This window comes from Crocuta crocuta, unplaced genomic scaffold, assembly GCF_008692635.1.
Source record: "Crocuta crocuta isolate KB4526 unplaced genomic scaffold, BGI_CrCroc_1.0 scaffold130, whole genome shotgun sequence".
Lineage (NCBI taxonomy): Eukaryota > Metazoa > Chordata > Mammalia > Carnivora > Hyaenidae > Crocuta > Crocuta crocuta.
In genome coordinates this window covers 11,658,882-11,686,572 of record NW_027527920.1, presented here as the reverse complement: position 1 = coordinate 11,686,572, position 27,691 = coordinate 11,658,882, and the positions used below count along the sequence as shown (strand labels likewise).

The following is a 27,691-nucleotide window of genomic DNA, read 5'->3' as shown; positions in this document are numbered from 1 at the left end:
CATGCTTGTTTTACCCCATGAACAACTCTGCATACAGCACAGTGCTTGCCATGAGAACACGCTAAATATTTAGTGAGTGGACAAACAGCTACAGAAGGTTGGGAAATGGTAATGATGGTAAAGGAGAAAAACTTGAATTACATTTCCATATTTCAAAAAAAATGGCATGTCATCAAACATGCTCCATTAAAAGTTCAAGAGTAGATAAGAATATCATTTTTTTTACAGCCAGATAAACTAACCATGCATACCCACCAGGCTTGACGTCCTTGTAAACAAAGTTTTCCAAGCCATATATGAACTCCCCTGAAAGTGCGCCTGCATCCGCATGGCAGCAGTAATCAGAATACAAAGCATTTAAAAGACACTTCAGTTTCACATGTAAAACATGTCTAAACTTAATTCAAAGAAGTAGAAATCATGTGACAGAACAAGTAAAATGCAGTGACACCGAAACAATCTATTTCTAAGGAAGTATTCACAGTGACATTTCCATTATATCAACAAACTTTATTATCATAATATTATAACAAAATCTTTTAGTAATTAAAATTATAGGAATTATCATTTCAAATTAAGCAAGGCAGATAAATTAGCGCTAACATCTCATTGAATTATTTGAGATTTTCAAACAGAGCAAAAGTCAACTGTTTTGGTTCCCTTTTGCCTACTGTTTTTGCCCATTTGCAGAATGCAACGTTGTGTGATATTTGTACTAACTTCAGAGTCAACTGAAATGTCCTCCTCTTACTTTAGTCTCATCTGTCTCCTTTTTAGGTACACGGACTCCTGTCTATCCACTCCGGTTAGTGACGGCCAGACAGCACCCCCCTCACAGACGCACAGACACCACAGCAGGCTTAACCTTCCTGAAACAGCTCTTAACACATCCCTCCCCGGGTTTTTAAAAAAAGGAAAAGGAAAACTTACTGACTCTCCCACTGGTTATAGATTAAAGTCCGTTATAATATGGAACTAAAAATAAAGGATCTAGATAGAGCCAGAGTAGGTTCAAATTACAGCTCTTTCATTTTCTAGCTCTGTGACTTAGGACAACTTATTTAACTTGCAGCTTTCTCCACTGTAAAATGGGAACAACAATAGCCTTATATCATAGAGTTATAACTATCAAGTGAAATCAATAAATATAAAGCATTTTGAAAAGTGACCTGGCAAATAAGAGATGCTCATTAAATGTTAGCTGCTACCACCATCATTATCATCACCACTATCACCATCATGGCATTCAAATCTCTTAAAATTGACCTAAACTCAGCTTTTTAACTTACATTTAACTACATTCTATCAAACTCCCAAATTCTTAGCTGTTTCTCATACATACTCTATACTTCTTTCTCTTCATTGTTCCTTCTACCTAGAAGACTCTCCTTTTCTGAAAATTCATCTTTTAGACACAGCTTAAATATTTAAATATGTATCTTTACAGTATCTGCCCTGATCTCTCTGGCTGAACATATGTTCATTCTGAACTTTGTTACCACTCTTATATGTACCTCTGTGATGAGACTCAACATTTTCTCCTGCTTATTATTATGCATATGTCTTATTTTCTCAACTAACATGTAAGGTTTTTGGCAGCAGGATTCATGGATTCTCTGACTTTTATGTTTCCATCAACATGTTAAGCAGATGGGCAAAAAACCTCTCAAAAGTACCTAAAAACTAAGGATATTGCCTTCAAATTTTTTATTTTAAACCTAGCATTCTATTCCCAGTCAAATCAGGTAAGTGTGTAAGTAAACAAAGACTTTCAAACTTGAGAGGATTTTAAAAACTATATCCAATGTAGCCTTTATTAAAAGCTACAGATATGCTTCAGCATAACAAAGAACAAAAGGCAAGGGACCCAGAAAATAGTGAATTAAACACAGAAAAGTGATGAAGACCAATCCCAAGACAGAAAAAAAACCATTTCAAAGGGAGATCTTCAAGAGCAAAATGGGGATAGGGGATGTGGGGTGGGGTGAGGAAACAGTAGGTGGGTATGAGCAATAGTAAAGTTACACTGACAGTCATAGAACAGATTTCATGTAGCAAGTGAAAATAATTAAAGGTAAATTTACACAGAAAACAAAGTAAATAAAAAGGAAGCACTTAAAATTTCAAGAAAAAAAGGTTGTGTAAGAAAGGGAATATAATCATAGTACATCATTTGACCTACACAATGAACAATTACACTGTCACAGGAATGTAAATTTGACCTGTCATTTGCCATAAATTATGATATAACCATATTATGAGAAGAGAAGGAGGGGAATTTAGAGTGAAAGAAGATGGTAAGAGAAGTAAATTTCCTGACTACCACAAGAGGATATCCTAGATAAGATCTTATGCTAAAAAATTAGATAATGGCAGAACATTAGTATTTCTATAACCATGGTTGATTCTAAGGAATGGGTCTAAAGGGTAGAGAAGAGCAGAAGAGCAGACTGACATTTTCCATCAGAAGTCTTTTTAACAAAACTACTTGATTTCAAAGCGAGTGTGTATATTACTTAGATAAAATTAACATTTTAAATACAGAATCTATACCCTCTGGGAATCTTAGGCCTCAGAAGAAATTTAATCTTTCCCTTTACTTTATAATAGCCTTTCTAGGGAAATAAATTCACTATAATAAAATAAAAGAAGAAAAATATCAAGTTTATTTTGGGGGCACGTAGGTGGCTCAGTCAGCTAGGAGTTTGACTCTTGATTTCAGCTCAGGTCATGATCTCACAGTTCATGGGTTCAAGCCCTGCATCAGGCTCTGTGCTGACAGCGTGGAGCCTGCTTGGGATTCCCTGTCTCCCTCTCTGTCTGCCCCTCTCCCACTCACATGCTGACTTTCTCTAAAAAAATAAATATTTTAAAAAGTTTATTTTGGGGCCCCTGGGTGGCTCACTTGGTTAATCTTCTGACTCTGGCTCAGGTAATGATCTCACTGTTCATGGGTTGAAGCCCCACATCGGGCTTGATGATGACAGCTCAGAGCTCAGAGCCTGGAGCCTGCTTCAGGTTCTATGTCTCCCTCTCTCTGACCCTTCCCTGCTCATGCTCTGTCTCCCTCTTTCTCAAGAATAAACAAACATTTCCTAAAAAAAATTTTTTTTAAGTTTATTTTTACAGTTGAGCAAACTGTTTAGAAATGAACTCAGTTATATTTCAATTTTATTTTTTCCCACATGATTGTGGGCAGCACTCTATTTTACCAAATGAAACAAATTAAGTAAAAACACTTTTTTAAAGTAGATTAGCAGGATAATTTTGATTTCAATTTTATCATCTGCTGCTTTGAGTTGAATTACTTCCTCTTCCTGCTTCTCTTGGTCGCTATACATGTGCCACGATGCTTTTATGCTTTTAATCAAGAAATAAGTGGAAAAATAATGTCTCCAAAATAAAGTATGATATTAAGTAATAACTATTAATAATGGTGAAATGTAAAGCATCTAAAGACCAAGGTGTTTTTTATCATTTGTATTAATAATAGTATATGAAAATATGACCTGTATTCATAGAAACTGGAAAAAAAATTATATGCAGTCAAGATAATTCAACATATTTTTTTAAAAATCAACATCAATATATATATCCCAATTCTTGAATTCATCTCTTTTATTTTATGATTTTATTTTTAAGTAATTTCTACACATAGGGCTCAAACCCACAACCTGAAGATCAAGAGTCACATGTTCTACCAACTGAACCAGCCAGGCACCCCAAATTCATTTCTTTTATACTCAGAATATTTTTCTGAAAAATATAAAATAATAATGTTAAAACTGAATTTCACATTCTGAATTTTAGTTCTATCCCAACAAAACATAAATTTTACTATTCAAGAACCTACAATGTAATTATCATATGTTATAAGCACAATAGTTCTATTTACACAAACTCAGGGCCACAGATGTTCAGCCCCTATGAATACATCAAATCATCCTTAAAAGCCTCTCTGCCAGATGTAAACATATAAATTTCCTAAGCATTAAACACCCAGCAGTCAAAATTTCACAGGTGCTCAATACAAAATGTACAGCAGGTTATGATTTTGCCAAGTAAGCTGTCAACTACTAACACAGGAGAGACTATACACACTTCTTACAGTTCACTGGAAATACTAAAATACATTTTAAACAAACACAGTTATTTCCATCCAAAAATAGAAAAGAGAGAAGTTTGGGGCTTATTTCTAAAAAGGGAAAAATATAACTTAATTTTATATATACATAATACATTATATATGTAATTATGCAATATTACATATGATAAATATTATATGTATCATTTTATCTAAATATGTCACTATGCCTACCAATAAATGTGTATCATTAAGTACAGTATGTTAAAAAAATATACTTAATGGNGTGTCTCCCTCTCTCTCTGACCCTCCCCTGCTCATGCTGTCTCTATCTCTCTCTCAAAAATAAAAAATTTAAAAATACATATATATACTTAATGTGACCTGTATCAAGAAAGACATGAAATTCTAGTGCTCTCCAAGTCTTTCTTCTCATTTTATTGGTACTATTTCCACATATACTAATTAACCAAAAGTGAATAAAAGTAAGTCACACTGAATTGTCATAAACAAAACCATTCTCACCTTGCTTTATTTGGCACATACAAGTAACAGAAATAAAGAACACTGTTTTCATAAAAAAAAAAAAAAAAAAACACATTCTTAAACTTCAAGGAAAGACAAAACATGCTCAAGTGTGAAAGAGAAAGGTAAAACATATTTAAGCTTTTTAAAAATTTCTTCCATTTAAACAGCCTTGGTACTTAAATTATTTTAGTAATTTTCTGTAAAAGATCAATAATTCTATGTAAGAGCAGGCACTTGGGGCAAAAAGAATTAGAATCATTGATAAAGAATTCTAATGAGAAAGCTATTTTAAGAAAGATTTCTTACTGATTACACTAGGAAACAAAATCTTGGTACATATGAATGTAATTTCTGTCATTTGCCCTATCTTTTAAGAGAGACCAAAGAGAAATGCATTAGCATTTGTGGTACCATGTTCTTCCAACACAGAAATGCATAAACATGTCAACCAAATGACAGAAAAACGATGTAAACTGCAAGTAATTCTGATAGCCCAATCAGCAACTGGGCTGTGATTTGCCTTGAAAGAGAAAAATTGGAGGTTGGAAAAGTCCTTCAACTCATCACTCTACAGACTGCTTCTTCATCTTATTCTTATTCTTTCTCCATAACCAAATCAAAATAGTCATTATAATTTTAGATAAAAATTAAAAAATTAAAACTTAAGGCAAGATGTTAACGTTGAAATCTGAAAAATCAATTTTTTTTTAAATATCCTATACAATATAAGGAGACACAGCTAGAAACAAAATCACAGCACCACTTCCTCTAAACATTGTTTCACTACACTGATATGCTGAACTTCATTATCTTCCATGGATACACCTAAAAATGCAGAGGAACAGCTGGCAAAAACAAACAGGCTTACAGGAACTCACAGAAAGGCCTCCATAAAGCGGCACAGAAAAACAAGTGGTTAAAGAAAGTGGGAAAATTAAACTGGCAGTGAGATAAAACAATCATGTGGCAATGATTCCTAATGTGAGTCATGAAAATATAATCAGTATTATGACATATGATTTTTAAAAAATACTCTTTCTTTGGAACTACTACTAATGAAAGCTTATGAAAGTATCCTCTTTAAAGTGTACTACATGTATCTAAAATATAGGTATATGCAAGTTTACCTAAAACATAAACATATTGTACCTTTCTCTGCTGCTTTCTGAAGAGCTTCTTCAATTCGGGATAGCTCCTTCTGTTTAATATCTTGCAAGGATTTTTCTTCCTTCTCAGCATCATATTTAATACCTAAAAATATACAGTTAGTTCACATATTAAAAATGCAATTATCAGATAAATAGGAAAAGTTCAACCTCATTATGACTGTGAGTGTATGGATACTTTAAGTCTTTAAGCCATTTTTTAAGTCAAAAGAGCCACAATCTTTAAAATAGTTTTACAAAAAGTTTAAACATAAATAAACGATCCCTATTTATTTACAAAGCTTTAACAAAAGGGAAAAGAGGGAAAGAAAGGAATTAAAGGGAGAAAGAATGAGGCACAGGGGTGGCTCAGTCAGGTAAACATCTGACTCCTGATTTCAGCTCAGGTCATGATCTTACTCTTTGTGGGATCAAGCCCCACTCCGCTGGCAGTGCAGAGCCTAACTGGGATTCACTCTGCCCCTCTTGTTCTCTCAAAATAAATAAAGAAAAACAAAAAATAAAGGGAGAAAGAAAGAGAGAAAGGAAAAAGGTTAAGAGGGGAAAAAATGGGTAGAGAGTAAAAGGGAAAAACAGCAGGCAGGGAGAAAATTTCCATGCACCTTATCTGAGGGGTAAAATTTTCAGTAACTATAAAAAACACATAATATCCAATACTAGATGGTATCAATATAGATTGATAAAAACTTTTAGAAAATAATTCAAGAATATGTATCAACAATCAGAAAATATGTATTTCATTTTTATCCAATAATCTCACTTCTGATCATGTATGCTAAGGAAATAACACCAAAGAATAAAAACTATAAGAATAGGTGTTTACAATCTTCAGTGTAATAGCCTAAAACAGTAGGCAGCTCACAATGGAATATACTATAGACTTTCAAAAGTGTCACTATCCTATATCAAAAATATCTGTGTTAAGTAAAAAAGCCAGATCCATGTTGTATGTACAATGGGAAAAATAGTCTATCAAATTAAGTATGTATATAGTAAAGAACGGAAAGCAAAATATAAATAAAAAATTGTGTTTGCTTTACAGTTAGGAAAACAAGTAATTTTTCCATAAACTATCCAAACATTTCTTAACATTACACTGTTCTTATAACAGAAAAAGAAACAATCATAACAAAAGATATTACTTAAATAAACATTATTGCTTTACAACATTCATTAAAAATTAAAATACTATCATGTACAATTAAAAAAACTACCTATTTCACACACACTTTTTTTTTTAATAGTTTATTGTCAAATTAGTTTCCACATAACACTCAGTGCTCATCCCCANCCATTTCTTCACTGGGTTGTTTGTGTTTCGGGCGTGTAGTTTGATGAGTTCCTTATATATTCTGGATATTAACCCTTTATCTGATATGTCATTTGCAACTATCTTTTCCCATTCCGTTGGTTGCCTATTAATTTTCTGGGTTGTTTCCTTGGCTGTGCAGAAGCTTCACACACACTTTTGAATGAACGCTTGCTCAAAACCATAGGCAATAAAATAGAGGGAAAAATTTTCCATTCTTGAAATCTGTAGTTTAACACATCAGTACATTTTTAAAACCTTATTTCATTTCATTCTCCAAAAGTAAATTATTTAATGCATTTTAACTTAAAATGATGCCTTAGTTGCAAAATAACTTCATAGAGAAGAGATTAAATTTAACAAATGGTTGGAATTATTCTTTCCAACAGTAACATAAAAATATTTTATATACAAATGTGGAAATATATGTGTATATGTAAAATGTACCTATATATATATGTATGTATATGCATACATATATGGTTAGTTTATTTAAAGTATTTTCTACTTATTAAACATACTAAAATATTTAGCCGAGGTAACAATTTTATTTCACTGTGCTGTTACTGAGTGGTTACAACCTAAAACAACGTACTTGCTCCAGGGACAACAAGCAGGTAGAGTCCCTCTAGGGTCGCAACAACTGCTTCTCCATAAAGGTTCTTCCAAGGAATCTTCAAAGTTAACTTATCTAAAAAAAAAAAAAAAAAAAAAAAAAAAAACACATAATTTCAACCTTAAATTCTTATTTGGGCTACTCCAGAAGATATACATTCCCCACTTTCCATTTAGAGAAAAAAATGTAACACAACCCTCATGCATATAGTATGTGTATCACTCAGAAAAAAATGAAAAAACTCCAACAATGAAATTTACAAAAATCTCTTCCAAATTTGTAACTATTCACATTGTGCTCTATACTTTTTCAAAATTTCTGACATTTATAATTTCATTTAATATTCCCCAACTGTAGGAAGAATGAGGCAGCTATTATTTCAATGTTGAAAAAAAATGAAACTCAGTCCCAGAGAAGTTAAAAGAATCATGTAAGTTACCTAAGTCATCAGTGTGGTACAGCATGTACCACGAGAATCACCAGTACTTTTAAATAAAGATGCCTGGAAGTTTGGGGCACCTGGGTGGCTCAGGTGGTTGAGCATCCAACTTTGACTCAGGTCATGATCTCCTGGTTCACGAGTTCAAAGTCCACATCGGACTCTGTGCCGACAGCTCAGAGCCTGGAGCCTGCTTCAGATTCTGTGTCTCCCTTTCTCTCTGCCCCTCCCCCCCCCCCACTCTCCCTCTCTCAAAAATAAGTTAAAAATTTTTTTAATTAAAAAAACAGGTGCCCAAAGTTCAAAGAAGTGTGAAACAGGATAATAAACTGAAAAGGAAATAAAATAATGCAATGTAAGGGAGAATAATTTGATTCACCTTTATGGTTTATGTAGGCAAGCCAGTTTTACCTGAGAATTTATTCCCAGGGTTAAAAATCTCAAATTACTGGGGCGCCTGGGTGGCTTAGTCGGTTAAGCGTCCGACTTTCGCTTAGGTCATGATCTCGCGGGTCGTGGGTTCGAGCCCCGCGTCGGGCTCTGTGCTGACTGCCAGCTCAGAGCCTGGAGCCTGTTTCAGTCTGTGACTCCCTCTCTCTCTGACCCTCCCCTGCTCACGCTGTCTCTCTCTCCTAGAAATAAATAAAACGTTAAAAAAAAAAAAATCTCAAATTACTTCTCCATGCAAATTGTATTTTTCTTCAATTTATAAGCCTATTGAGTTTCCTAAATGGCTCCCATGTGAGGGGAGTCTCAAAGTAATGCCAGTATACTTCTGGGCCATTTCTAACTCTGATGACCTTATAGTGAGAACCACCTATATTTGTAACAGATACTTTTACATATGTAATTAACTTACAAACTCCTTAAAAGTTGATGTGACTGCCTCTATGGTGAGCATGAGACTGAAAAAGTGGGAAATGCCCCTGAGCGTAACAAAAAGGGACGATCTGTTCCCTATACCTTTTCTTCTCGCCATTTTCCCTCATTACCCTCTCATCATTTATTATCCAGAATTCCATTGGAATTGAGTTAGTTATATTACTGCCTCCCATTGATAGAACAGAAAAGGTTTAAAATTTTAAGTACAAGGATAACCAACAACCACCATAAATATGTCTAGCTCTTAGAATACCAAAACTTTATTGAGCTTACAAAGCCACACTGACTTTATAGGTTAGGTGTAATATTTTAACCTAAAAGAAATTTAATAACTAATATAAATACTCCATAAACCAAAAAAGGGATAAATATAAAAAAATACACTTTGTATCCTTATATGTAAAGGGTCAATGAATAACCCTGAAGGGAGCTATTAAATTCTTATAATACTTTAAAAGCATGAAGAACAAATTCTGAAAGATTAGTAAACCTAGTCTAAAATATAACTCTAGTTCTAATAACATAATGAACAATGTAAAAGTTCTTTAGTCAAATACAACTCATCCATACCCTGGAAATGTAACTTCAATACTGTGTCCTAATTTTACATCTCTCTAACTTCCTTGAAGACAAACGTATATTCATCCTTGCCTCTCCCACATGTACTTACATAGCCTCATATATAGCAATGTGTACATAAATATCTCAAAGGTAAAAGAGTAAATGAAAGGCTGTAACTTCACTCTAGGATGTCAGTTAAGCATGCTTCAGGACCACAATACTATTATCACAGCTTCACACAACATTAGGCTCTGTGTAACCAACAAACAAGAAAGATCATGCATGCCCTATGGATGCTTTCAATCTAGTAAGTGTCTCCTGTTTAAAGAGACATAAACATAAAAATGGAACTTTATATTAAAAGGAACACATGCAGGTGATATAAAGTAGACTCAGACAGAAGTATCCAAGTAATTGCTAAGAGATGCTAGAAGAGCAAAAGACAAAGCCTTCCCTGAATACAAAATAAATGAAGGAGGAAAGTGATGCAGAGAAGTAGCAGGGTGACAGAGGGGATGGAAGGATGGATGGTGGCATAAGTGAAAACTGTAAAGTAACAGCCAGTTGTCTAGTGATGTAACATACATTTTAAAAAAGTAAAAATCAGGTAGTATGGAACAGTTGAGAGGACTTCACAGGTTAGCATCCTACAAAAACATCTCTTCAACAAAGATGTATGCTTACTTACAGATGATCTTAGTCTAAGAGTCTGGCTGCAAAGACTTTCTCCTTACCTAGCCATATCCTCTATACCACACTCTGCGTAATATATCAAGTGCAAGGGTTGAACAAAACATGAGGGAAATAAGCTATACTTAAACTTTACTTACTAGAGTTTGCAAATTATACTACTTTCACATATAAATAAAAAGCATACAAAACTTAGATACTAATTTGGAAAATCAAGATATATTTTGTGTAGTAGAACCAAAGCCTAGAAACTATTGTTGCAGTTCAAATGTGCTTCCTTTTCAGAGGGTAATATTCTACCCTCTGTCAAATGCTTTGAAGTATTTATGTATTACATATAACATATACTAGGATCCAGAACTCCAAAAGTTGTAACCAACATAAGCCAAAAACCTCTCACATTTTTGTTCAAGCTAAAAAAATTTTTAGATTAAACAACACAGGAAAAATAAAAACCTAAAAGGACTAAGAATAATTCAAACAAAGAGTACTTACCTATTTGGCCAGCTTTGACTTTAAAAGGAACATCCAATTCACTCTTCAAAAGGAAGAAAAAATTTAAAAGACAAATTATTAAGCTCCCCCTTCATTTAAATACACAATCATCTCAAAGGTAAAACATGAAACAAATTTTCTATATCAACATAATTCATAAAGGACATCCTGAAAAATAGAGTTTCCGTGACTTCAATTTGACTTTGAGGAAAGAATTCCCAAGAGAAACAAAACTATAAACAGAACAATAGAAAAAGAGTTTGTACTTAAAGAAAGTAATTGGGTAAACTGGTTACTTGCTTTAATAAACCAAACCAAAACAGATGAAATTCCATGAATTTTTAAAATAACAGATGGATGCTGCTTATCTGAAATACTAGAATAGGAAGAGTTGTTTCACAAAAGTTAATTGAAAACAATAACTGAACAACTATTTTTTCTCAAACAAAACATTCAGTAAATAAATAAAAGAATCTTAAAAGAGAGTTGCCTGAATGGATCAGTCAGTTAGGCGGCCAACTCTTGGTTTCAGCTCAGGTCATGATCTCACGGTATGAGACTTGGGGCCCACAATGGGCTCTACATTGAAATCGTGGAGCATGCTTGGGATTCTATCTCCTCTCTCTGTTCCTCCCCTACTCTTGTTCTCTCTGTTTCTCTCAAAACAAATAAACTTTAAAAAAAAAAAAAGAATCGTAAAAGAAAAAGTAGATTCCCAACTCATGATTTGCCAAATTAGCATTTATTTTAGATCAGTTATTGACAAGTACCAATCAATAATGTAAATAAACTTTCACTTATCTGCAGTGCAAGCCATTAAAAAGTACAAATAACTTTTTTATTCAGAGTACTAAACAATAACCGATATTCACAATGATTACTTGAGTCTTTAGAATTATTAAAAACTAACCCAATCAAATAGCCTTTTTGTTGGATATATACCTTAGTACATATAAATACTATCACTCTGGTGACTGAAATACATTAGTAGGTAACAATTAACTAGAATAATCAATTTATCTAATCATCTGATTACTCACGCATTCTAGGAGAACAGGAAGCGAACACAACACTGATCTTTTTCTAGACCAAAAAAGAAAACTCCTCACTGGTGCTAAGAAAGCAGTTCAACACACAAGGTGGCAACAGGGGGTAGCAACAGGGGTGGGGGGGATAAAGGGATACATCCATATTATGTCTTATATTATACCTGATACAACCTCTAAGCTATACACTTCTAAAATACCTCTATTTTAGGGGTGCCTGGGTGGTTCAGTCAGTTGATCATTGGACTCTGGCTCAGGTCATGATCTCGTGGTTCGTGGGTTCGAGCCCCGGGTTGGATTCTATGCTGACAGCTCAGAGCCTGGAGCCTGCTTCAGATTCTGTGTCTCCCTCTCTCTCTGCCCCTCCCCCACTTGTGTGTATGTTCTCTCTCTCTCTCAATAATAAACAAACATTAAAAAAATTATATGTTTTATATATACAAGATATGACCTCTATACACTTCTAAAAGTTTGGTCTCATGGTCATTTTAAAATAATGAAATAATTTTTCATGAAATAATTTAAGGAAAGAAAGAAATTCAAATATTTTGAGTGCCCACTACTTACCAGCCTCTACTTTTAATCTTATTCAAGCCACAAAACCATACAGATATTATAGCATTTATATTATTAGCTCTAATTTATTTTTATTTTTTAAAAATGTTTTTTATTTATTTCTGAGAGAGACAGACAGCATGAGCAGGGGAGGGTCAGAGAGAGAGGGAGACACAGAATCTGCAGCAGACTCCAGGCTCTGAGTTAGCTGTCAGCACAGAACCTGACACGGGGCTCAAAGCTACAAACCATGAGATCATGACCTGAGCCGAAGTTGGATGCTTAACCAACTGAGCCACCCAGGCACCTCTATTAACTCCAATTTAAAGTTGATTAAACTGATCCTCACAGAAATTGAGAAACTTGTCAAAACACAATGCTGATAGAAAGGCAGAGCTAGCACTGAAACCCAGGTCAGCCAGACTACAAGATTCATGCCCTTTCTACTACGCCAAGTTCTTTTCGGTTTAACAAAACAAATTGTTACTCCTCATGACAAAATTCTATTCCTAGGATCTTCAATATCCAAAATTAGCTCCCTGAGACCAGTCATGTAAGCACTTTGGGTATAAGACCCTCCTTAATTACATAGTTCATCATGTAGAAATTCAACCAGAAGTCAAGCTAGGATTATAAAACATACTGTAGGCTGTTAGAAATCTAACCTATTAAAGAATAAACTCATACTCAAGTGACCTAATAAAATCAAGTTAAGTCCAAAAGGATAAAAGCCTAACATGGAGGGAGGGGGAATAGGAAAGGCAAAGTTAGAATCCAAAAAACTGTACTTTGACGTCTTAATATTACCATATTTTAAGGCTGGACTGTCAATGCCTTTTCAAAGAGACAAACTGTTAAAATCAAGCCCTCATTTATTAAAAAAAAAAAAAAAAAGTAAAAACAATTCTGAAGAAAACTATTTCAAATAAGACAAATGTTTTCAGTCAACTTAAGTCAAGGAAAAATATTCCACTTTCCAAAAGATACTATTTTGATCATCATGAAAAAATTTTTTAATTTTAATCTCAGAATTTCCTATAGCAAACAGTTACACAAGTAATCCTTTTCTGAGTAACTCAGTCACTTTATCTGGTACCTGGTATTAGTTACCAAGAGTTTCTGAGAGTTTACCAAATTAACTCGGTAATCAACATAGTTTGAAAACTTACCAGAGCATTCTCTTTTATCTGTAGGTTATCTAAAGCCACGTTACCTTTAAAAAAAGAAAAAGAAGAAAAATATGAAATTAAAATACCAATTAATATAACCTGTTATAATATAGTAGCAAACACTATGACACTACACTAAGCACTAAGAAGACAATACGTGAGCAAAGCAAACTTCAAGAATGTAAGAAGTTACTGGGGCGCCTGGGTGGCTTAGTCAGTTGAGCGTCCAACTTTCGCTTAGGTCATGATCTCACGGTTCGTGGGTTCGAACCCCGTGTCAGGCTCTGTGCTGACTGCTGGCTCAGAGCCTGGAGCCTATTTCAGAGTCTGTGTCTCCCTCTCTCTCTGACCCTCCCCTGCTCATGCTGTCTCTCTCTCTCTCTCTCTCCTAGAAATATATCAAAATATTTAAAAAAAAAAAAAAAAGAATGTAAGAAGTTACTAACACAAAGCATTGCTAGATATGGACAATCATTAGTGGTAGCATATTTTAGTTTAGCCCAATGCAAAAGAAATTACAAAATATTTAAACTGGCCAACATTCAAATAAACATTGAGAAAGAATCTGGAGACTTTCAGACTGAAGAAATTTAGAACCAAAGAAAATATCTATCATTTTGAATGATTAAGCCAAAAACCTAAAAAAACAAAGAAAGAAAGAAAGAAAGAAAGGCAGGAAGGAAGGATGGAAGGAAGGAAAAGAAAAGGTCATAAGAAATGACTATAAGAACAACCTGGAATTCTTTATTTAATTATGGTATCAATGAATGTTTTCTATAGGAATATAATGTTGGTCTTTTAAAACTCCAAACATCATACCCTCCCAATGATTATCATTTATGGTCCTAATGTTAACTTTTTTTTTTTTTTTTTTTACAGTAAACTCTACACTTAACGTGAAGCTCAAACTCAGGACCCCAAGATGAAGAATCATATGCTCTCCTCATGGAGCCAAGAACCCCAATGGTTCTAATGTTTAACTAGTCCAACTCTTCTTAAATCTACTCAGATGTTACACTATAAAAACTAAAGCCATAATGATGCTATTACATTACTCCAGTTTTAAACCCTGTACCTGTATTTGTTGATATAGTCTACTTAAATATTCTTGCTTACATAAAAAAATCCACTGAACTGCATGCTTTTCTGCAGATAATATGCATGAGTTTAACAGTCTACATCCTCAGAATGTCAGAAATTACGTTTACATAAAAAATAATTTATAAGACTGAGATTAAAGCCCCTCCTAAATATCAACCATTTTATATTTAACTGAACATTGAGGGAAAAGATTTAATTTCTTGTTTCTACTTCAAGGTAACATAATAACTCCATTTCACCTAAATTCTCTAAAGGATAATAAATCAATATTAAATGCAAGCATGAGTTATTCAGCTACACATTTTTTTTTTAATGTTTTATTTATTTCTAGTAGAGACAGAGAGAGACAGCGTGAGCAGGGGAGGGTCAGAGAGAGAGGGAGTCACAGACTGAAACAGGCTCCAGGCTCTGAGCTGGCAGTCAGCACAGAGCCCGACGCGGGGCTCGAACCCACGAACCACGAGATCATGACCTAAGCGAAAGTCGGACACTTAACGGACTAAGCCACCCAGGCGCCCCTCAGCTACACATTTTCTTAATTACTCACGACACATTTATATTTTTAAAATACTATACTTTCTATGCTATCCATAAACATTTTTCAGTCAAGTAATTTTTCCCTCACTGTATTTTGGAGCAAATTAAAAAGAATATTTAGTTCCATTGTTCCATTGCTAGAGATGCGTTTATCTCCAGATCTCAGATTTTTTTCAAATAAACATTTATTAACCATCTACTACGAGTTAGGTACTGAAGAGAGAGATGACAAGAACAACATTCCTGCTATTGAGGAGCTCACAGTCTAGCAAAGGAGACTAAATTTCTAAAATTTCCTAAATACTCTATGGGCATTCCAGGAAAAGAGTACACAAGATGCAAAGAAAGAGACACCTAACTGCCCAGAGAGATCAAGAACCTCCCACAAAAGTCGAGGCTAGAAGGCCAAAGAAATATTTCCTGGGTTGATAAGAAAACAGGGCAAACAGGCATGCGTGAGTAAGACACATTTTAGAAACCACATTTTGGAGGGTGTGAGAAAAGGATAGGAGATAAAGTCAGAAAGGCTGGCAGCAGCCAGACTAACGAAGTTTTTAGGATGAAAATGAGAAGTTCACACTGGTCACAACACAGAGATGAAACACATATAACAGGAATGACAAAAGCAGAGCTATATTTTAGAACCATTACTCTACTTTTCTGAAAAATAACCATGGATCTGTCCAAACAATTTAGCTACAAGGATACTGCAGTATTGGTTTTGACAGGAGAAAAATGGATGAATGGGAGAGAGGGTGGACCTAAAGAACTAAATGTTCAAGAAGAAGGCATAAATCATAACACAGCTATAATGTAGAGCAAAAAATGTCGACAGACATGGGAAAATATTAAGTTTTAAAAAAAGGTCAAAGAATGCTCAGATTGCTCCAATGAGATGTAATTTAAAATGTATATATATGCATACATACAAAGAAAACTGTAATACTAGACATAATAAGGACCACAGTGGTTATTTCCATATAATAAAATTCATTCGCTATGCATATATTTTACATTTTCTAAAATTAACAGATGAAAGCTGAAAAAGGAGAGAAGGTAAGAAGTCTCACAAATGGGAATAAATAGGCAGTCAAGCAGCTTCTACAACACTAAGGAGAAATTAAAACCTGAAATGGTAACTTCAGGGTCAAAGAGGTAGAGTCAGAGTAAGAAGGTTTTTTTATAGGTAGATATGACAAGATGACAACACAGACCAAATGCAGGGATAATAAAATAGTCATGGAAAAGTGACATGCGTTCTGGAAATGGGAAAAAAAAAATCCTTACGAAGTTTTATATGGGGCACTTGGGTGGTTCAGTCTGTTAAGCATCCTATCTCAGGTCATGATCTCGCAGTTGGTGAGTTCAAGCCCTGAGTCAGGCTCTATGCTAATAGCTCAAAGCCTGGAGCCTGCTTCAGATTCTGTGTCTCCCTCTCTCTCTGCCTCACCTCTGCTCGTCTTCTGTCTCTCTCTCAAAAATAATAAACAAAAAAAAGTTTTATACGTACAAAAATTACATAAAGTAGAAACATCCTTGGATTTAATTCTGTCAGATGATGAATTATAAATAATTACAACAGAACTCTATTCAAGCCAAAAGAAGTGAACTCCACAGATGCTAGTACATATTTGAAGCAATCCAAACTAGTTTAACAATATCTAAGGACCATATAGAGGCCTGCAAACTTGCTCATGAATTTGGACTGCTCTACCCAGTGATTCTCACTAGTGGGCCAACTGTCACCAGGAGTGTTCAGAAATACTCTGCACTAGATATAAAGTATTACTTTAACAATTATTAAAATGCAAACTTGATGAGTATAAAATTATAAATACACTTTTAAAAGTATGCTGTTTCTATTACAGTAGCACTTTGGTTCTTTAAAGAAGACATGGTGTTTAAATGTGAAATACTGAAAACTACCAATATGGTTAACAGACCTCAACAAGTATATTTAGAAAGTCTGACAAAAAGAAATAATAGTGATAACTGCCTACAGGTAGGATTAAGGATTTCTTTAATTAATTTTTTTTAGTATTTTCTAGTTTTTATAATAATCAGACAACAGTTTTATGTTAAAATTATACAAACTAGAGTAAGAAATGGAAAACAAAACAAAGGTAAATTCTTTTTATTTTTTTTTTTAAGTAATCTCTACACCCAATGTGGGGCTTGAATTCACAACCCTGAGATCAAGAGTTGCATGCTTTCTAGGCTGAGCCAGCCAGGTGCCCTTGTAAATTCTAATGTCAATAGGGACTTGGAATATTTTATACACGTTCTTCCTACATCTATTATCTACCTTATCTACAAGACGTATTTTTTTTTTAATCTATTTCTAGGGGCACCTGGGTGACTCAGTCAGTTAAACATCCGACTTGGGCTCAGGTCATGATCTTGTGGTTCATGGGTTTGAGCCCCACATCAGGCTCTATGCTGACAGCTCAGAGCTTGGAGCCTGCTTCAGATTCTGAGTCTCCCTGTCTCTCTGCCCCTCTCCCGCTCTCACTCTGCCTCTCTCTCTAAAATGAATGTTAAAAAAATTTTTTTATCCATTTCTGCTACATAGAGTCTCGCAAACAAATGCATACTTCCTCTCTGAAAAATGTGAATGCTAACAGTAAATACAACAATGAAATAAGAGTGACACATTCAATAAATTATTTGCACTGAAGGAGGAGACACTGATCCTAATACAAAGAAAATGGGAGGAATAGCAGCATATTGCAGATTAACACCAGGTAAGAGTGTTCATTCATTCAACCAGTATATCTAGGTAAGGCACAGTGCTAATATGTACTCTTCCACTAAACTGCATGCTTATCTGCAGATATGCAAGAGTTTAATTGTCTACATTCTCAGAATGTCAGAAATTCCATTTACATAAAAAATAATTTATAAGACTGAGATTAAAGCCCCTCCTAAATATCAACCACTTTATATTTGACTGAATACTGAGGAAAAAGATTTCATTTCTTGTCTCTACTTCAAGATAACATAATAATTCTATCTACATGCAAATAACTTTACTGCTATAGCCAGATGGAGGGGTAAGAACATAGGCCATATAAATTTCCTGAAAATTTTGTCAAATCCTTAATTTTTTTTTAAATGTTTATTTTTGAGAAAGAGAGAGACAGAGCAGGAGTGGGGGAGGGGCAGAGAGAGGGAGACACAAAATCTGAAGCAGGCTCCAGGCTCTGAGCTGTCAGCACAGAGCCAGATGCAGGGCTGGAACTCATGAACCATGAGATCATGACCTGAACTGATGTCAGACGCATAACTGACTGAGCTACCCGGGCACCCCTGTGTCAAATCTTTAAAATAAACTGAAAAGATAAAAGAATGAATAATAATTGGAGGGGGGATAGACAAACTAGATAAACAACTGCCAGCAAGGAAGGCACTAAAACCAATTCCACAATCAGGTGTCTCTAAACCCATGAAGTCCCAAAAGACCACAGTGAGAGACAAGTAAGGAAGTTCTACGAAGTGATTTCCTTTTATGATTGACTGACAGGCCTAAAGGATGAGAGTAAGTAGGAAGTGTAGTCAGTGTGTCAGAAGAGAAGGTCATTCTCACCCTGTGTGATTCTCAGTAACAAACCATCAACATTTGAGATGAGCATACACAGCTGGGGAGTTGCACATAAAGTTTCAAAGTTAATCCTGAAGGGCATTTTCAGAGGTACCTTTAATGGTGAATGGATTTAATGGTGAATCCTGGACCAGAATCTATCTAATAATCCTTAGAAGATGAAAATGAACCAGAAGATGAAAATGATGTTAAGTCTATTAAATGAGCAAATAACACCAAGATCAGCAGAGATGGAATCACCACACACACAAAAAAAATCAAAAACAAAAAAACCAGAAATAGAAATGGTAGCTAAATTACAGAAAACAACCAAGTTAGTATATTTATGAATAAAAATGAAATGGCAGCGGGGGGAGGGGGGGAAAGCACATGGGTGATTCAGTCGATTAAGTGTCTGACTTTGGCTCAGGTCATGGTCTCGCAGTTCATGAGTTCTAGCCCTGAGTCAGGCTCTGGTGTTGACAGCTCAGAGCCTGGAGCCTGCTTTGGATTCTGTGTCTCCCTCTCTCTCTGCCCCTTTCCTGCTTGCTCACATGCTCTCTCGCTCTCTCAAAAATAAATAAACATTTAAAAAAAATTTTTTATGAAACAGTACTGGCATAATATGGAACAAACCCAAGTCCAAGAATGGCTTATACAATGCCTAAAAGCCTACAAAATAAATGAAGAAATATAGTACTGATATTAAATACCTCCAGTCAGAAATAATCCACCTGAATTTTCACAGAAGTTTAGACATACCTTTCTTAGGTGGCACTTAATTATATAAATATTTCCCAAACCATATTATAAACTCCTTACTGATTCTCCCCACAGTAAGTGCTCAATAAACATTGACTTGATTCATTTAGAATGCATATTATGCTGGGGTAGGACAACTACAATAAGAACATAAAATCATTCTATTTTAGAAAACACTCTCTGTTCTATAACATTTCTTGATCCTCACACCCTCCCAATGAAGGAGACAAGACACAGACATCAAGCAAAAGAAACTGAGGCTTAGGGAGGTGAAATGACCGGCCTAAGAATACTATGTCAACCTAAAACGTAATAGAGCCAGGGCTCAAACTTTCCAATGCCCAATGTTTTGCTCAGAACATCACACTCTCTCTCAAAGAGCAGAACAGAATGGGTAGAGAATTTTAATTCAGAAGATAATTCTATCTCCCTTGTGCTATACAAGCATTGAGATGCCTGTGTAGTTAGTGGATCCACTTTTGGTCTCTGTATTTTTTTTTTATTTTTTTAATGTTTAATTATTTCTGAGAGAGAGAGAGAGAGAGAGAGAGCATGAGCAAGGAGGGTCAGAGAGAGAGGGGGACACAGAATCTGAAGCAGGCTCCAGACTCTGAGCTAGCTCTCAGCACAGAGCCCAACACGGGGCTTGAACCCACAAACCGTGTGATCATGACCTGAGCCTAAATCGGATGCTTAATCGACTTGAGCCACCCAGGTGTCCTGGTCTCTACATTTTAAGACTATGAAAAATCCAAAACCAAAAAGGGAAACTGAAATGGGACAACTAACAAGGACATAACCACAAAGGAAGGACAGAGTCAGGAGATGGCATTGCAAAATGATCATTCAGAACTCTTTAAAAATCTGTTTTTCCAAAACAAAAGACGGAAATTCATTAAGGTTTAACTACTCAGAACTGCAAAGATTTTTAACCCTAATTCCCTCTCACTTTACATATGAAAACACTGAAGCCTAAAGAGATTAGGTAATGTATCTAAGATTATACAGTGAATGTGTAGCAGTGTAGCTAAGATTAGAACCTATGTCTCCTGACTCTCTGGTCAATGTTCTTAATATAAAACACAGAAATTAATTCAAAACTGTGATTAAAAAACCCCCAACAACCAAAAATGCCATGCCTTACTCCATGACAGTAGCTTTGCATATTGTACAATAATGAAAAAAGAATATGCAGTGCTATATATTTGGTTTTTATTTCCTTTCTGTATCTGAGACTCGTGGTTTATTTGATATTATATCAAAGTATTCAGACACATTCATTCTCCAAGAAAGTGAGCTAAACTGAAAGACTGAACAATCTTTTAAGCATAAATCAAATAATTTTAATAACCATTGTTTCAGTAAAGAATACTGAAGAAACTACTGTAGCAATTCATTTCAACTGAATCTTTCCAGTCAACCCAAATTAACTTAGTTAATGCAGACTCCTTTCTTCTTTAACTTTTATTTATTGAAGTAATCTCTACACCCCACGTGGGGCTTGAACTCAACCCTGAGACCAACAGTCACATGCCCTTCTGACTAAGCCAGCCGGACACCCCAGCAGACTCTTTTTAATAGTTCACAGAGACTTTGTCTTGAGAGAGAGGGGGAAATAACTCTCACTCTTTCCATTTCCCTATTACAACAGAAAGTCTTGGAAAAGAAAGGCAGAAAGCTGCCAGATTACAGCTAAACTTTCTCCCTCAGGACCATTTTGGAGATCTCTTAATAATGAGTTCATACGTAAGAATTTCCTAGCAGAACAGCTACCAAAGAACTAACTTCCAGTTTTATTTCTGGAAAAGGGGGGATGCCTGAGTAGCTCAGTTGGTTAAGTGTCCAACTTCAGCTCAGGTCATGATCTCACAGTCCGTGGGTTCGAGCCCCATGTCGGGCTCTGTGCTGACAGCTTGGAACCTGGAGCCTGCTTCAGATTCTGTATCTCCCTTTCTCTCTGACCCTCCCCTGCTCGCTCTCTCTCTCTCTCTCTCTCAGAAATAAATAAAAATTTTTAAAAAGTGGAAAAGGGGTGGATTTTTAATTTATGATGTTATTTAAATGTGTGGTAAGGTTATTTTCAATGTAAGTTTTTAAAGCATTGTTTTAATTGATAGTAACAGCCTAAGTATATTACCATGGAACTTTGTGTTGTTTATTTTATACACTATAGGACAGGCTACTGAGAAATGGCCTTCACTATACCTAGTGCTGGCTGGGAGGAAAGGGCTGAAAAGAACTCCTCTCTAAGTTTAGAAATATCTGGATACTATTATGTTTTCTCAAGGTACAAAAGAACCAAAGAGAGCTTTCTTGCATTCTCAAGTTACTCTACAGCTACCCGTTAAGACCACGTAAAACACTAGATTTGGATTTGCAAATATCAGCATGAGGCTGCAACTTCATTTATCTTGTCACATTTTGTGACTGTGACTCTTTGCTCACCATTTTGAGTGAAGAACAAAGAGGAGAGAGACCATGATTATCATTCCCCACACCATGCAGGCAGAGCAAGCGGCACAAAGACTTACGTAATGAAGGAGATCTCTCAGCTCTGGCCTTGCTCAAATCCCAGAAGTTCAAAGCCAGAAGAGATGATCTTTCCTAACCCTCTCATTTACAGATAAGAAACCAATGGTCACTGGTTAGTGACTTGCCAAAAGCCACACAACTAGACAGTATGAGATGGAATTGTATTCCCAGCTTTGCTCCTTCCTTAGGCTGCTCTGCTCCAACAGTATCTGGCAGCTGATGGAAAAGCATCAGGCGTGAGGTGAAGGACAGTAAAGTAATCAGCACGGACTCAGCCTGGTTTGCAGAACCACAACCTCTGGGGACTCCACCTGGCTTCGACTTCGGACTACTGTAGCCACCCTTTGCATCCAACACATCATAGCCTCTATGTATACTGTGTGTCAAATGGAAGTGAGCAGAATTCTTAATGAAGGATTTTCCTGCTGACATTCTACAGTAAATCAACTGTGAAAGATCAAATTAACGGAGGTGCTACACTACAACAATACTACTTAAACCAAGTTGCAAAAGGTATGGTGTTTCAACATACCTTTTCAAATACATGTTACTCTTAAAACAATTATATCCTGGACAAAGCTCAGATAGCTAAGGGCTGTGCAATTTATCTTCAGGTACCAGACTGTGAAAAACAAAAACCTAGACAACCTTCACTACTTGCACTGGCAGCAACGTGCCCACCACACATTTCTCTGAGCCTTTGAAAATCTGATTTACAAACTAGCTGGCAGATAATGTATTTTAAGTGTAACTTCAAATGTAAATGGGATTTTTATTCTTTTAAGAAGTTTGGAAAATAAGAAATGTTTAGATGTGCTGTGCTAGCTCTATACCAAACTGTCACACTACTGTCACTCATAATCACACAGATTATGAAAACCCTAAAGTCAGAAGCCTAGAAGAAATATATCCATGAAAATAAAACAAAGCAGGCTGTTTTCCATAACTCAGCTAGGTTTATCACTATTACTACCAATAGTAGCACTTTAACAATTATAATTACAAAAGGTTTTCACATCATTTATGTCACTTAGAGGTATTTCCCCCATTTTACAGATAAGGAAACAGGCTTAGAGAATTAAAATGTATAGCCACAGCTAGTAAATAAGCAGGGCCTAATTTTCCTATAACAGCATGAATTTTTAAAAGATCATTCTGCTTAAATCCCTATTTAAAAACACAGGAATTGCTTGGCATGAAAAAAAAAGAAAAAAAACTTTAAATAAAACGGGGGGGAGCTTTTTTTGACAGGGGGGAGGCAGTCTTCTCTAATTTAAAGACAATATCCACAATACACTTCCTGATTCTAGAAAAATTTCCCACGCTTCTTACTCTACAACTTTTTATTGTGGATTTCACTGTGAATGTCAATGTATGTATGAATACATGCATACCATAGTCCTTTTCAAATTGTTTACACAGTATTTTAACTTTTAAATCTACTTCTTGATTTCATCTGAAGGTTTTTCATTTTTACCAACATGATACCTCTCGAAATCGCTTAAGACATCTGTCTTAAGTTATAAATTTTATAAGGCATATACATCCTCTAAGTACTTTTTCACTTCTTCCTACAACTTGCACAGCATCCAGAAGTTCTCTTAAAAATGCAGAAGACAATCTCAATATTCACCTTGAACTAGAGTTTCTCAACAAACATTTTGGACTGGATTGTTCTTGTCCATGGGAAGCTGTCCCGTGCACTGTAGGTTGTAGCGGCATGACCAGGCTTTACCTGCTTATTCCACACCTCCACGCCTCAGGGTAACAACCAAAACTGTCTCGGACACTGCCAAATATTCCTTTGGGGCAAAGTCACTTCCAGTTGAAAATCACTGCTTCAGCCTAGTCGAATACTCCAGTTAAGAAGTATCAATTTAGTTTCCCATTTGTTTCTAAAGTAAGATCAGCCCTGTGAAATTTTTACAGGTCAAATTCTTTCCTGAGGATGTGAAAATTTAACAATTAAAAAAAAATGGAAACAGCCAAACTCTCCAACACATAAACCTTATTTATAAAGCAGTTTCCAAATAAGATTATATAAAATTTTCAATTCTTTATAAAACCTGTCAGAATCATGGATGTCATAAATATCAGCTTATTCATTAATATACCAACTTGTTTACCATAAAAAGTTAAAGATACGTTTCCTTAGGGATATTTTCAGAGGATAGAAATACTCAACTCATATATTTTGCCATTTTTTTAAAATAGGACAATTAGTGTTATAAAAAATATATTGAATAATAATTGTAAAAGCTTCCTTTATAGGCCACAAAAATAAAAGGTGGCAAAATTTTATAGAAGCAGAGATGAGGGCTGATAAGGCTAAGGGAATTACTGAGTGGACTTCCAGTGGATACAGTTCCTGAAAGAAAGTTTATTTTTTCAGGCCTAGTATAAAATTGATGTTGGCCACTGACAACATACCTCATTCTAAAAGAAACAAAATGAGATCAAAGAAAATAAAGTTTATTTTCCTACATTCCATCAAAAAAGAGAGGGGGGCGCGTGGGTGGCTCAGTCGGTAAAGCTTCTGACTTCGGCTCAGGTCATGATCTCGCGGTTCGTGGGTTCGAGCCCCGCATCAGGCTTTATGCTGACAGCTAGCTCAGAGCCTGGAGCCTGTTTCAGATTCTGTATCTCCCTCTCTCTGACCCTTCCCTGCTCACGCTGTCTCTCTCTCAGAAATTTTAAAAAAGAGAGAGAGAGAGGAATCAGGTGCCTGGATAGCTCAGTTGGTTAACCGTCTGACTCTTGGTAGCGGCTCAGGTCACGATCTCATGGTTGTGAGTTTAAGTTCCACTTTGGGCGCTGTACAGACCCTGCAGAGCCTCTTTGGGATTTTCTCCCCTCTGCTCTCTGCCCCATCCCTCTCTCTCTCTCTAAGTAAATAAACTTTAAAAAAATGAATAAATGACATAATATTGTGGCATTTTAATTTCAGATGTGAAAAAGTTCAAAATCCCCAGGCAGCCTACATCACAATTTCAGTAAAAACACATGCAACTAGAATCACAGACTATTGGCACTGGAAGGACCCTTAGATGTTACCTATTCCAACTTCCAATTTTTAAGAAAAAGAAAAGTAAGATTTGGTAGAGAAGAAATCTTTGACTATATCCATAAACTTTCTTTCTTTACAAAAAAATCTTAGGTAAATAGGACACAATATTATACCTTGGTAGAAGATTCTGAGTAGTGACCACAAAGGACTATTATATGATCTGGTGTAATTATTTTTTCTTTTAAAGTTTAAATTAAGGGGCACCTGGGTGGCTCAGTCGGTTCGGCGTCCAACTTCGGTTCAGGTCATGATCTCACAGTTCGTGAGCTCCGGCCCCACGTCAGGCTCTGTGTTCAGAGCCTGGAACCTGCTTTGAATTCTGTGTCTCCCTCTCTCTCTGCCCCTCCCTCACTTACACTCTCTCTCTCTCTCTCTCTCAAAAATAAACATTAAAAAAAATTAAAGTTTAAGATGAAGAAACTAAGGCCAAGTAAGGTTAGTAGCTTGGGGCGCCTGGGTGGCTCAGTTGGTTGAGCATCTGACTTCAGCTCAGGTCATGATCTCTCAGTTCGTGAGCCCCGGCCCCACGTCAGGCTCTGTGTTCAGAGCCTGGAACCTGCTTTGAATTCTGTGTCTCCCTCTCTCTCTGCCCCTCCCTCACTTACACTCTCTCTCTCTTTCTGACCCTTCCCTGCTTATGTGGTCTCTCTCAGAAATAAATTTTTAAAAAATTAAAAAAAAAAAGAAAGTAAGGTTAGTAGCTTGTCCAACACAACAACCTAGAACCCAGGTTTCCTAAATGTGTTCCTAAATCCTAAATTCCTAAATAATGTTTACAGGCTAGAAGCAATAATTTGTATTTAACAGTATTCTGAAGAAAGAGTTGATTCCTGCAGAAGGCACTGGATAGTTAATTCCTTACATATCTCCTTCCTTACTTCTCTTTCTCTTGCACTATATTAATGTTGCAGTAGGACAGTAAACAAAGGATGTAGCGCTGGGCAAACCACAATGGCTCAAATGATCAGCAATCTATTCAAAGGAGGCTCTTCCACAATCTAGGGCAGCATTCATGGTTCTATAACATTGCCCAATACAAATATATGGTTCATATATGTAATTATAAGTTTTAGGAGCAAAGTTTAAAAAAAAGGGGGGGAGCACGTGGGTGGCTTAGCTGGTTGAGCATCTGACCTGCTCAGTTCACTTCTTAGGGTTTGTGAGTGTGAGGCCCACATCAGGCCTCCCTGCAGTCCAAGCAGAGCCTGCTTCAGATCCTTGGTCCCCCAATCTCTGCCCCACCCCTTTGTGCCTGCTCTCTCTCTCAAAAATACATAAACATTAAAAAATTGGGGGTGGGGGGGCACCTGGGTGGGTCAGTTAGTTAAGCATCTGACTTCAGCTCAGGTCATGATTTCAACATTCATGGATTCCAGCCCCACATCAGGCTCTGTGCTGACAGCTAGCTCAGAGCCTGGCGCCTGCTTCAGATTCTGTGTCTCCCTCTCTCTCTGCCCCTCCCCTACTTTGTCTCTTCCTCAAAAATAAACATTAAAAACTAATTTTAAATCTTTTTAATTTTATTCAAAAAAGGAAAAAGAAACGCGATAATGAATTTTACTAATGTATTTAACTCAATATAGGTAAATATTATTTCAATATAAAAGATTAAGGTTATTACACTTTCTCCTACTATTTTCAAAACTCCATATTATACTTACAAGTCTCAACTAGCACTAACTACATTTCAAGTACCTAATAGCCAGAGCGGCTAGTGGCTACCCCACTGGATAGCGTGGGTCTATGTTAACTGAATTAAAATAAGTTCTCTCCATTTGAGTGGATTCTTTAGATTTCCTTCCAAAGCTGAAAAAATTCTCAAGAGTGTTTTGTAGCGTGAAGTATCCCCAAGATCCCCAAAGCTTAATATGCATGATCAATGCAAACAATGAGTCTCTCTGAAGAGTGTGCAAGCATACGACTTACTGTCCACTTCTACACACTCAATGCTGAGGACAGAAACATTGGGGGCATGCACCTAATTAGTGACGATGCCGGTTGTTACGTGAATTATTTTTTGCTATCGTCCAAAATAAAACTGAAAGTCATCTTACTGAGGTGTGGTAAATATCAACGCAAGAAATCGTTTCCTCAAAAGCTGCAAGTATTAACAGTAAGAAGCCATTCGAACAGGCATTTCCTACGGCTCTTCCGGGGCCCATGGACCCCCTCCCAAGTCCAGCAATCCTCAAGAGAAGGAAGCCAGCCCCTGCCCGGCATCAAATGCCAAGAGAAGGGAACCGCGAAACGCAATTTCCTTTTTCTTCTTCCTTGGTACTTTATTAGAGCTGCGTGTGTGGCCACGCAGCCATCCCCACTGCACGCGGTGCGGGAGCAGAAAGGCTTTCCAAACGCTGTGGAGCCAACGGGGCCGGGCGGAGGGCAGCGAGAGGACCCTCCAAGGTGGGCAGCGGGCGGGACAGGGCAGGGGGGCCGCCTCGGGGACGCGAAAGCTGGGAACTCGGGCAGCGCCGGCGCGACCCTGCCGCACCTCCCCACCCCGGGCGGGTGCCCCGGCCCCCGTAGCGGCGGCACAGGCCTCCGGGCACCCCGCCCCTGCCCTCCGGGGAGC

The 27,691-nt window shown here is 36.4% G+C and overlaps 1 protein-coding gene across 2 annotated transcripts in view; it reads right to left on the bottom strand.

Annotated features, from left to right (window-relative positions):
• Positions 1-27,691, bottom strand: part of VPS13C (vacuolar protein sorting 13 homolog C) — a 186,579-nt gene that overhangs the window by 158,430 nt on the left and 458 nt on the right. For both annotated transcript variants that reach the window (XM_077747730.1, XM_077747741.1), the window contains exons 2-5: positions 13,541-13,584; positions 10,771-10,813; positions 7,683-7,778; positions 5,762-5,863 (exon numbers count right to left, since the gene is read on the bottom strand). In XM_077747730.1, the coding sequence (XP_077603856.1) occupies positions 5,762-5,863; positions 7,683-7,778; positions 10,771-10,813; positions 13,541-13,584 (285 nt within the window). The remainder of the gene's footprint in view (positions 1-5,761; positions 5,864-7,682; positions 7,779-10,770; positions 10,814-13,540; positions 13,585-27,691) is intronic.